This window comes from Hydra viridissima, unplaced genomic scaffold (assembly GCF_058129835.1).
Source record: "Hydra viridissima isolate aposymbiotic clone 2 unplaced genomic scaffold, HvirCarnegie_v1 scaffold_11, whole genome shotgun sequence".
NCBI classification, from domain to species: domain Eukaryota; kingdom Metazoa; phylum Cnidaria; class Hydrozoa; order Anthoathecata; family Hydridae; genus Hydra; species Hydra viridissima.
In genome coordinates, this window is record NW_028324310.1 from 967,848 (window position 1) to 981,000 (window position 13,153).

The following is a 13,153-nucleotide window of genomic DNA, read 5'->3' on the forward strand; positions in this document are numbered from 1 at the left end:
TGTATGTATGTATGTATGTATGTATGTATGTATGTATGTATGTATGTATGTATGTATGTATGTATGTATGTATGTATGTATGTATGTATGTATGTATGTATGTATGTATGTATGTATGTATGTATGTATGTATGTATGTATGTATGTATGTATGTATGTATGTATGTATGTATGTATGTATGTATGTATGTATGTATGTATGTATGTATGTATGTATGTATGTATGTATGTATGTATGTATGTATGTATGTATGTATGTATGTATGTATGTATGTATGTATGTATGTATGTATGTATGTATGTATGTATGTATGTATGTATGTATGTATGTATGTATGTATGTATGTATGTATGTATGTATGTATGTATGTATGTATGTATGTATGTATGTATGTATGTATGTATGTATGTATAATATGAGCATATATTCATAATTAATATAACATTTTTATAACACATGCATTTCGCTACCCTTTCGTAGTCGTTATCTACACTAGTATTAAATTCATCCTGCTTTATCACCCTGCATGACACTTATTTAGTCAATGTTTGAGCAGTTAAAAATGCTTAAACGTAAGCTCCAAATATATTTAAAAAAACAAAAAATAAAGTCATTTCAAACTGAAAGAAAACCTACCGTCAATAATTAAAACTGCACTCAGGATGAAATATTTTTGGGGCCAATCTAACATTTTAATCATTAACATTTTTACGATATATTAAAAGATGCCATTTAATTTTTGCAATTGACGCAAATTATGCTGATGCGGTACAAAAGTTTTATTTGTAAATTTGTTTAAGATTTAAAAAAGTTAAAAGTTTATTAAGGATCGAGTTTCTTTGACAAATATTCCTTGGATATTCTATAAAACAGTTTTTCTTATTTTTTCTATAGTTAAGGATTTTTTCTTTTTAGTAATAAGAGTTTTATTTTGTAACCTTAAATAGTTTAGTTTTGTTATAATTAATATTTCAAGTGTCTTTTTGTTAATTTTTTCTCCATTTTTAATATAAATATTATTATATTTTTGTTTATAATATTTTTATGTTATTATCAATATTCTTTGTGTATTTTATAAATTCTTGATTTAGTCATAACGAATGTTTCTCTTTTGCAGCTTTTAATTTCTTACTTTATTGTCACTAATGTTTTTCTTATACCATAAATAATATATATATATATATATATATATATATATATATATATATATATATATATATATATATATATATATATATATATATATATATTTATATATATATATATATTTATATATATATAAATACATATAGAATAAATTTTCTTTATTTGCATTTATTAATATTATTAGATAACGAAAAGAAATAAATTATGAAATTGAGAGTAAATTTTAATGAGATGAAAAATAATTAGATGAAATTGACACCACCTTTGTTTAAGTATTTGTTTGTTTTTACTTTGCAATCATCTTTTTCTTGCCATTTTTCAATAAAATCAATAGATGATAACTTTCTATTTTTTTACTATGTGAATAAGTAAACGTTCATTTCTTTTATTAGAAATGCTGGGTCTTCTGGTACGCGGAAGATTAACTTTTGTATTATATTCATGATATCGGTTAATTATTCTGCTAACAGTTGCATGTGCTGTGTTTAAATGTTTCGCAATTTTTCTCATTGTGATATTTTGTTCATTCATTGCTATGATTTTGCATTTTGTCATATTATCAAAAGTTTTTCCAGTCATTTTGATTCTTTTGTTACTGAAATGTTGTTTTTAATTAGATACTAATTTTTATATTTCATTTCACACAAATTTTTCTAACATTAGTAATAATTTAAATAAAAATTCTCTAATAATTGTTATTAATTTGCAAATAAGTTTTACTCAAAGACAAATGCATTTTTCAATGAAGTTTGAAATAATAGAGTGGATTCTTAATTTCGGCCATTATAATTATTTTAGATTACGAGCTATGTGTCAAAAAAAAGATAAGATAATCAGCGCATCGATTAATATTTTTTGAAAATATATGGTGCTTATAAATTAACACTTTTTATATTTGAAAAGAGTCAATCAATCATTGGTTCATTGTGAATCAAAGTCGAATGATGTCAAAAAAAAGGTATAATGGATTGATACAAATGGCCAATACTGTATATAATACATTTAACACAAGAAAATGTTTCGAATTTGTTAGTCAGATTTGGATGCACAATTTATTTTTGCAGAACCGATACACCAACTTTGCTTGAGAATGTCGCTTACATGTAAATGTCTGGCAATCGTGGATTTCATTGACGCTGTGGTTTTCTTCCTGTCTTATGCTCACGAGCAACATATATCGTGATTTTTTGGCATTTGTTTTTCTCGAACTCGTATTTTAGGTACTCAATAATTTGATTTCATAAATGCCTGCACAAAATGGCAAACGGCAAATTCTGGAAATAAAGGCTCTCTTGGAAAGTTAGGTGTTTATTCATAAAAGAAAGTGCTCATTGTTTCAAAAACAGCTTTCGAGGCAATTTTGTGTTCTACTGATCCACAAAGGAATATAAAGTTTTTGAGTTGATTACAGCTATATCTACAAGGGTATAAAAATACTGCACAAGGCCATCGTTTAGTTATTCTCGAAAAAGAAAGTGTCGAGCAAATCTTAAATGACTGCAATTGTACTAATAGCCGCGCACCGTTAGCCTTATTCGCGAGGCATTCATTTAAAAATGACTACTTTTATTTATAAAAGCAAAAGATAAATATCGATAATGATAATACTAAAAATTTTGATAAAGATTACATAAAAATACAATGAAAAATGAGCCAAAAATATAATATAAAGTGCAAAAAATTAACAGGTAGAAAATGTCAGCAGTAATAATAACAAAACTAAATAATTAACTTTAACAAAATAAAAACTGTAATAATAAATTTAGAAAAACCTGAGCTATACCAAAATGAAAAATATCTGTTTATAAAATATCTATGGAATTTTTACGCTAGAAATTCTATCGTCAATAAATTTTTAATTTCGATATTTAAATCTTAAACTGAAGTACAATTTAATTTGAACCACATTAGCATCATTATTGTCAATTGCAAAAATGAAATGAAGGCATTTCACAAATCGGTTCGATGCATATAATTAAAAAGATTCATCGGTCTAAAAATTTTGAAAATTTTTCAAACCTTGATATTCATCGATCAATGCGCAAACATTGACTAAATTAGAGTCATCCACGGTGAAAAGCTGGTGAATTTTTACATTAGAGTAGATGACATTTCCTAAAGGGTAGAAAAAATTTATTTTGTTTTAAATTGTAATTAAAATTAACTGACGCCAGAGCTGAATGGCTGATTTCTTTTTTACATAAAAATATGAAAAACGGAGTCGAAATTTAGTCTTATCAAACTGTACATCACCAATAATAATTTCAAAATTTTGAGAGGAACATTGGTCCCTCAGACTTTCAGGAGCTACACGGACCTATCGATCAAATTATTCTACGTCTATCTTCAGAGTTTTAGTCTACTTCCAATATATATACTTGTTGCTAAACTTACCATGGGTGGCTATTGCAGATTGATAACGTTTGACCTCGTTTAAAAATTTTTAGTTGTTGCTGAATTAAACATAAAAATTTTAATGAGTTTTTTTTCTGACTGCCGAAAAAATTGTTGATGTTCTTGATTAGGTCCTGGAAAAGATCTTAACAGAAATCAGGGATATCTTCTGAAGGCATATTTAACTGTGTTGGTAGTACGTGAGTATATAAGTCAATTAGTCAGATCAAGATATTGTGTTTCCAGTGCTTCAGAACAGCTGCTATTTTGCTCATTTTGAATATTTTTGTGCCAAGCTGAATTTAAATTGTAAAATGTGTTTCCTTGACCTCTAAAAGTGACTTGCTTTGACTGTTTTCCTTCTGGCAGAAGCATTACTTAAAGGGAAAGCAATCATTTATTCCATTAGCAAACACAATTGAAATGATTTAGTTTTATGCGAAGAATCCTTACTTTTTTTGACTATACTGGTATGTTTTTAAGCGGAGAGGGCTCCGGTCAATATTTAGCTTTTGAGGGGTACCGCAGAAAAAACTTAAAGTTCAGTTTCTATGAAAAAAACTATTTACTCTATAGGAAAAAATATGAAACTTTATAAAAAAAACCTATAGGTTAAATGATTCTCTTAAATAAAATGAATCTACAGCTAAAATTTCAACTCTGAAGCTTTATTTTGAGATGATATATCATGTTTTGAAATATTACATTTCCACAAAAAAACCATAACACTAGAAAATTGAAGGCAAAGACAATACTAAGTTTTAAAACATTTAAAATTCTTAGATGAAATCACCGGGTATTTTGGAGTTGTTTTTTTTATCTTTTTCATTAAGTCTTTTATGTTTTACTCCAATTCTTTTTCTTTGGTTTTTCGATTCAAGCGAATTCTTCCGCTTCATTCTTCTTAGACGAATAACATCTTGTTATACTGATTTCTCTAGGGTGCAATTTCTGTTTCAACGTCTATTAAAATTTTGCTTGTTAGTTGTTTTTTTTTTTTCATTCATAGTTATTTTATCACTTTAGTTTTATTGTATTCTAGTACTAAAAAGCCAAATGAGAAACAACATTTAGTAAAAAAATAAAACTTTACTAAATATACACTCAGCTAAAAAATGCCCCAGTTTTTACAAGCTGAATTATAAACGTTTTACCATAGTTGCTAGTTTTAACTGGTATGGAAGCTCCATAAAATCTATTGCTTAGCCTTTTTAAAGCGTAAATGAAGCGTTACAGTGCACACAAACTTTTTAACAATGTTTATTGCTTACTTATATTGTTAACTAATTATTCATTTATTTCAGAGATTACACTCTTTAAAAAGTTCAGGCAAACTCTGTCCGGAATGGTTCAGGTCGACAAATTTACCTGAACATTCAGGAAATTTACCGTATCGGTTCAAGTATTTTAGAAAACTAGCTGAACACTTAGTATTAAACTCCTGAAATGTTCAGGCAAAAGAAGTTGCGGGAACTTTTCTACCGGAACGTTCAGGTGTTTACCGGAAACATCAAGTAAATGGCCTGAAAACATGAAACTATTTTTCCGCGTCAACAGCAATCGTCATTAAATCTTTTAGAGGTCGCATGTTCTTGCTTTCTCTTATTTTAAAATTTTTTGTTAAAAATGAGCATAAAAAAGTTGTCAGAGTCAAAGTTGGCAGAAAGCTTAAAAGTAAGCTATCTTTTCATATTTTTTGTGAACGTACGTAAAAGAGATGTGTACATGGTATATTTACATATTTTTATATGTATATTAATATATATATATATATGTAAATATACATATAAAAAACCGTTGTCGAATATTACATTTACATACATATAAATGTATATATTTTTTGCCAACGTACGTAAAAGAGATGTATATATAAATAAACACATCTCTTTTACGTACGTTCGCAAAAAATATACACACATATATGTATGTAAATGTAATATTCGACAACGGTCAGCTCAGATGCTGATTTTGTTTTTACATTTACCATGTACTTTAGCTGATATTATTGAGAAAGTAGATGATTTAAAGTGACTTTTGTATCAATTGCTAAAGTAGCTGACAGAAATTATTTTCATCCCAATCTCTGTACTGTCACATGTTTTGTACTTAAAAGATCTTGTATCAGAGCATCATGAGTTATTAAAAATTTGTTATCCTGATAAAAAACTTTTATATAAACATCACAGAATGGTTCACTATGGTACTATAATAGAAAATAGTGGACCACTTTTACATATGATGGTAATGTGGTTTGAAGCAAAGCATAACTTTTCTAAGCATCTTGCTCATATCATTTGTAACTTTAAAAATATAGCGTTTCCTCTTGGAAGCAGACACCAACTTTCTCATGTTTTTGTTTGGATGTCTAGATGCCCATTAAAAGGGATTTCAGTTGTTGGAAGTTGTACAATTATTTCATCATCAGATATTAGGCATAAGTCATTAATTTTACCTCTCATTGGTGAAAAAATAGATGTGTTTATGACTGAAAAAGTAGTCATTTTTGGTCAAAAGTACAAAACAAAGATGTCTGTATTTCATTCTATTAGTGATGAAGGTGAACCGTCATTTGTTAAAATTTAACAAATATATGTTCATCAAAATGTAATTTATTTTATTGGACTTAAGTGGCATGTCCACATGTATTATCATCTAACTCTATCGTATTGTTGTTCTCTTGATTCAGAGCGTATATGTTTGAAAGAAAAAGACTTAGCAGATTATAAACCTTTTGATGCTGTTCATTGTTTAAAACCTACATGCATATATGAGCACATTATATATTTAATATGCTCGTATATACATGTATATATATATATATGTATATATATATATATATATATATATATATATATATATATATATATATATATATATATATATATATATATATATATATATATATATACACACACATTTGTTGTTTTGAACAAGTACATTTTTTCTCCTTTAATAAACAGCTTGAGAAGAAAATATAAATTGATTTTTTTTTTTTTTTTTTTGTAGAAAAATGATATAACATCTACAGCTCTCAGTTTAACTGAAACTAAACACCTCTGATGAGTCGGCTTTGTCACTGACATTATCACCGAAAATTCAATCTTCACCTGACGTTTTTAAATGAGTGAAGAAAGGTTAAATTAAATATTTCTACTTTTGATGTACAGGTTGCTTTAAGATTGGATAACATTGACTTTGTAAGTATACCTTAAAAGTAATTTTTTTTAAGTGTTTTGTTCATTATTTTAAACAAATTATAATAAACCAGGATTCCCCCAGCAATAAGTTCCTTTTATAACTAAAAAAAAAAAATTAAACTTTCAACTTATATAAATTAAGATCTTCTTTTTATATAGAACATACGTAGTTTGGTTGATGAACATCAAACAGGTAAGCTTGTTTTGGCAGAATATGATTTTACAGGTGCACTTATTAAAAGGCGTCAAAATATGATCCACATTGTTGTTAACTCAATGGTCCATAGAGTTGGAAATATGTAAGTTTGTGTGTATTTCCGTAATATTAAAAAACTATTGATGTAACACTGAAAATTTTAGTGGAATAAAAATTATTTATAAAGTTATTTATGAAAATTTATCAAACTTTTGCTTAATATAAATTTGGCAATACAAATATTTCCTTTAAATATGTTTTAGATATCCTTCAACAAAAACCAAATCTAATCTTGCAAAAGCTATTATCACTGCCTTTGCAAAGCTACATTCTGGTGAAAAACTTGGATAAGTGAGACTATTAGAGACATTTTATTAATTTTTTTTTTCCTCCCTTTTTTTTCTCACTAACACCAAAGGGGCCACTTCAGTCAAGGAATAGTAATTAGTAGTAGTAGTATCTTCACAATTTGTTAATTATAAGTTAAGTTGTCTATGAATTAATAAAATCTAATATCATAAAAAAAAAAAAAAGATTTTGTAGGAAAACTATTGTAACTCATATACACAGTATATAGTGGGTAATAAGAAAAAGTAGGTCACTCCTTATGGCCACATAGAAGAGAGACTGAAAACTATGCGTAAACATGTTGGTGTTGATGTAAAGCTTGTCGAAAGAGAGTTATTGTTTCAGCAGAAGAGTTCCACTTGTCCGGTATTTTAATATTAAGTATATTTTTCATAAAATCTTTCTTCCTTTAATTAAGGCATTTACCTAATACTCAGTATTGTAATAAATTTTCCAAATAAAGCAAATAAACAATCAGCTAATAAATCTAGCTAAAATAAACATTTTATATCTATATAAGTATTGAAAAATTATTTTTTAAATTTATCAAATTAAATTTAGATGTTATAAGTAATATGTATATTTTTTGTATAGCACCTTTCTCCAAAGAAGAACTCAGTATGATAGGAGAGTTGAGATTTGATGACTTAGGCTATGAAATGGATTGTGAATTGTAAGCCAACATTTGATGATTAACTCAAAACATTTCCGCCATTAAAAGATCTACCCATACACATAAGAATAAAAATCACCCTATTATCATTAAAATTTTTCACCAATAAATATTTAAAATTATTCAATCACAAAAATTAAGTTTATTGTAATTCATACAAGATATATCTAAGATGCATCTTGTATGAATTACAAGATACATCTTTTAAATTACAAGATACATGCAAAACCTATACGACAAAAAAATATTTAAAAATTACAAGATGATCTTGTAACTTTTAAATATTTTTTTGTCACATAGGTTTGGCTAAAGTATTCTTAGGTTTTGCTAAAGTAAAATTAAAGAAAATGGTTTTACAAGCAGTCTTATACTATATTCTTATCTTAGTTTCAGCAGAATTTCTGTTGCAATATCCCAGAGTCAAATGATTTTTTGGCTCATTGGGAGCAAATAACGCCACATGTTGGGCAAGGCAAAAGACAAATTTGATGGTGAAGCGCATTCTAGTTGAGCTTGATATGCAAGACAACCCTTCTTTAGGTATCTTAGTGTTATAAAACAATACGGCAGGGTGTATTTGATATGTTAAATCATTATAATATTTCATAAATTAATAAAATGATTTCATTGACAAATTCGTTTTTTTAAAACAGGAATTGAAATGGATTTTGCATTCTTATTACTCCCCTTTATCGTTAAAGTGCTATCAAAGAATAAAAGTTGTGCATCAGCTGCTGAAGTTGCAGAACATTTCATTCGATTTTATCCAGTATACTGGAATAATAGATTTTTAATAGATATAAATTTATACATATATGCATAAATTCTTCTAATAAATATAAATATATGTTATAAATGTTATATTAATAATTTATAAATTATACATGTTATAATAATATGTTATAAGTTACACATATATGTAAAATTAGTCTAATAGATATAAATTTATACATATACATTTTTCTGTATAGCAATGCTAATAACATGTAAAGCTATTAAATATATTATTGTGCATATTACTACAAACTTAATATTATACTTAATATATTAGTTATAATATTAAGTTTGTAGTAATATGCACAATAATATATTTAATAACTTTACATGTTATTAACATCTCAGTCGGCACAACTCGACGATATGTTACGCGTGGTTTCTGTTACGTGTTTAAAACCCGCTAAAACAATAAGAATAACACGTTTCAAGAATCGGTTTTCAATCCGAGAAATAAACTTGCTCTGTTTACCGAAGTACCAATTGTAATTGTGATGTATTTTATAGAATATTATGTTTTTACGGATGGTCTCACCGTTGCACAATCGTAGTATGATTTTGTTAAGGTTTTTGTAATGGTTGTGAAACCAGTGATAAAAACACGCGAATATTTAAAAGTTGATTTATGCGCAGAAGCAGTTACGGAAAGTGGATACTGACGTAGTTTCCTTCAAATGCTATAAATATAGCTTTAGCGGGTTTTTTTTATGAACTTATTTAAAGCATTTTAAAAAGTATAAATTGAAGGAGAGACTTTCGTAGAGCAGCTTTTAATGAGTATAGAAGATTTAAAATAGCAAAGTTGTGTTCCCTGCAAGAAAGCAACAGCTTCTTCACCTTATATTTTCTTGAAGATTCAACAGTATACTTAGAGTACATTTGGGGAAATATTTGTCAAAAAAATATGTTATTAAATATATACTTATATGTTAAGTAATAACAGTTTTTATATGTAATAGACTTTAATGTTTCTGCTTTTCATACATTTGTTGCCTTATGTAGAGTTTAGACCAAGCCTATGCAATATATTAGATATATCTATATTTCTGGTAAATATTTTTTGTTGTTGTTGCCATAATGTACATTAATTTGTTGGATATAAGCAAAAAAAATGTTGGATTTTATAACGATAGTTGGATGTTATTATATTCTCAATAAAATGATAATGTGTATATCGGTAATATGGCAATATTATGGATATATACCTATACTTATATTTTTTCTAATAATTAAGTTTGTTTCCTATATTTTAACATTTTACAAGTTTTAGTAGTTAATGCTGTAAAATTAGCATTTTAACAAAAATGAAAACAGCATCATATATAAAAGAATATATGAAGAAATGTCAAGCAGCTTTAGCTGGAAATATATCTTTGGCTTGTGCTTTCAATTTATCTTCATCAAGCTCTATTTTCTGATATTTCTTAGAAGAAATATCAGAAAATAGTGAGAGTAATATTTCAAAGTGTTCTCACAATGATTCACTAACGATAGCTTTAAGTGCAAGTATTCATTCTCATTTTGATTCCTCAGAAGAAACTGATCCTTTTGAAAGTTCAAGCTCAGAAAATGAAGATAAATGTTTAACTAAGCAAACTGTGCATGAACTTTTGTCAGTTCTTACCAAATGGGTAGTAAAATACAAACTCCAGAGAGAGTATTTTGATGAGTTTTCTCTTCTTAGCCACTTGTTACTTTATTACTTATTATTTTTTCTCAAATGTTGTTTTCTTCTATCAATATATAAAAATAGGGGTGTAAATCCCTTTTTAGAGATTAGAGATTTAGACTTAGAGATTTCCACGCGTTAGTTTTCTGAGTTTTATTTTGTGCTTTTTACGTTCGGCTACAATTATTTAAAAAAAATTTGGTTTGAAGAGTATAATAACGTTAACATACCAAAAAATGTTTACAATATTACTTTATGAATTCATTCTTTATTCTGTCAACTCAAAAACAAACAAACAAACAAAAAAATGAGTTGCACCTTTAGGATATAGTTAAGACGCTCCTATAACATTTTTGTACCTAAATTTCACAGGGAAACTTTTTCGCTGATACAAAGCATCATAGCATGTAAAACTAAATCATATTCTAAAATCAGATAAACAAAGTTTTAAATTATCAGAATAACAACCTTGGTATTTGTAATTTGGGATAGAGAGACAATATCGCAACGATGAGATAGTCGTTGAAGACCAAATGCCATTTTAGGATCATCTATATTGGTATTACACTCTCTACCTTAACTAAAGGAAAGAAACAAAAAACATTAACTGCAAATCAGGTACGGTGGTAAATTTTCTGTCAAAAGTGTATAGAGATTTAGGAGGAACTCAGTAATTGGTGGTAAAAAATAATTATTTTTTAAGTCTTATATTCAAATTACATAACACAAATATGAATAAAATAATTATAAACACCTTTTAGACAACATGAATACAAAGACAAATGTAATTCTTTAAACTTTTTATTGCATAAGGGATGTTTTTCTTTTGCTCGATTTATATGTAGTATCATTATATGTAGTTGATAATATAAAAACTGATGATTTACAAGGTGTGACTTAAAAGGAATAAAACAGTTGACAAAATAAAATCATAGAAATTAAAAAGCGTGTTGAGAAGATATAAACTATATTCATTAGAAAGAAAGCCCAAGCATTTTAAGTTGATGAAAAGAATGTGAAATTGACTTAGAAGACACTTGGGCGGCTCAGTATTGTCAGACCTATCAGTCAACTTTTTGACAGAATGACTCAAAGCTTTCGAATTAAAGCAATCAAAAAGGCTTTCAGATTTTTAAAGAGCTGTGACCCATCAATGATCAAAAATGTTCACAGTTGAGAAGGTATGAACCTTTGACTCTGCCATCAACTAATATGAACCTTTGACTCTGCCATCCAATAGTATAAAAAAGTTCAAAAATTGCAAAACTTGTTCATTCAATAATCATTGCAAAAGTCAAAACATGGGAATTTTTTCATTCATTAATGATTGTTTATGTTTTTGTCAAAACTTGCGAACTTTTTCATTTAATAATGATTGTTTATGTTTTATTTTCATTAGTCAATATGGTCAGAAACCGAAACCAGATTCACAAATAAATTTGTAAACCAGTTTGTCAAGTGGAACAAGTTTTAGTAAAACAAATTTTGCTGAATTTTTTAAAAATCTGGAAGAAGTTCTTAGAAAATATAGCTTTAATCCTAATGACATCTATAACGCAGATGAGACAGGCTTTTGCACAGTGCAGAAAGTTGGAAATATAAATCCATTGCTCGTAAAATAGATAAAGAAGTTGGAAAAATTACTTCAGTACAGAGGGGTTTTCTGGTTACAATTTTTACTGCGGTAAATGCTGTAGGAAATGCAGTTCCTTCGTTTATTGTGTTTCCTAGAGTTCATTTCAAGCACTCAATGATACACGGTGCTCCATCTGTATCAGTCGGGACAGTTAATATTGTAAGACTGGATGGCTGCCTTATTGTTTTCATTTACTAATAAAATAATTTAGTAAATCAGCAAAATGTTTAAATAGGCATTAAGTCTTTCGGATAATCAGAAGACACAACTTTTTAACAATACATTAACAACTCTTTAAAGAAGTTTTACCGTTTCGTAACACTACATTTCCAGTTCTTTTCATGAAACATTTTAGTTCCAGTTTTAAACCATTAAAGAATTAAACGGTCCAAATGATTTTACAAATTCTTGATTTATGATTTTTCAACTCTGAAAATTGTGTAATTATTTCATCAAGTTCTCACATATGAACCAAGTGTTGCCGCCCATACTAAAAAAAGGAATCATTTTTCAAACTAAAAAAAAAAAAAGATAAATAGTAAATACAAACAAGTATTAAGATAAGGTTTTGGTTCACTGTTTAGGATTAGAACCCTCAAAAGAAATCTAGATACCGTTTCTTAAAATTGTTTGTGCTGCCGATTGCATCTAATTAAAATCCACCATCATGTTCATAACTTTATTTCTATTTAGTATCTGAAATGTTAATTATAACAGGAACATTGATGATGATATAAGATGATATGATGATATGATAAATGATTTAAGATGATATGATACAAGCATCAATAAAAACAAAACCAGAAATGTTAATAACAATTAAAGGGAAATAAATATTGTCAGTATTATAATTGTTAATAATAAGTTTAAAATATTAACAAAAATAAAACAAAGACAATTATAATAACAAAACTGAATTAAAAAAAAACACTGATGATATAATAAACTTATCTAAGATGATATGATCCAAGCATCAAAAAAAAAACCACTCAAGAAATATTATTAACAAACAAAGGGAAATGTTAATTGTCAGAACTAAAATTGTTAACAGTGACAACGATAAAATATCAATAAAAATAAAACAAAGATAATTATAATAACAAAACTAAGTTTTGATTA

At 27.2% G+C, this 13,153-nt stretch overlaps 1 protein-coding gene, 1 long non-coding RNA gene and 1 pseudogene across 5 annotated transcripts in view; 1 reads left to right on the forward strand and 2 right to left on the reverse strand.

Moving 5' to 3' along the window:
- The window catches only part of LOC149881576 (adhesion G protein-coupled receptor G2-like), a 31,032-nt gene extending 30,259 nt beyond the window's left edge, over nt 1-773 (reverse strand). For 2 of the 3 annotated variants that reach the window (XR_016445090.1, XM_090067104.1), the window contains exon 1: nt 638-773. Coding sequence is in view for 1 of the 3 variants with exons in the window: in XM_090067104.1 (XP_089923230.1) it covers nt 638-707 (70 nt within the window). In the remaining 2 variants the exon portion in view is untranslated. The remainder of the gene's footprint in view (nt 1-637) is intronic. The other variant, XM_090067105.1, reaches the window with a different exon arrangement.
- A 5,408-nt stretch (nt 774-6,181) lies between these two features.
- LOC149881581 (uncharacterized) lies at nt 6,182-8,743 on the forward strand (annotated as a pseudogene). The gene is made up of 7 exons (XR_016445115.1): nt 6,182-6,280; nt 6,548-6,738; nt 6,898-7,037; nt 7,198-7,648; nt 7,877-7,955; nt 8,343-8,495; nt 8,609-8,743. The product of XR_016445115.1 is annotated as an uncharacterized LOC149881581 (transcript).
- A 1,790-nt stretch (nt 8,744-10,533) lies between these two features.
- LOC149881582 (uncharacterized) lies at nt 10,534-12,812 on the reverse strand. Its single transcript, XR_016445110.1, has 3 exons — nt 12,649-12,812; nt 12,344-12,524; nt 10,534-10,978 (listed from the first exon to the last, which is right to left on the reverse strand). It is a non-coding gene; the product is annotated as an uncharacterized LOC149881582 (long non-coding RNA).
- Between the last annotated feature and the right edge of the window lie 341 nt (nt 12,813-13,153).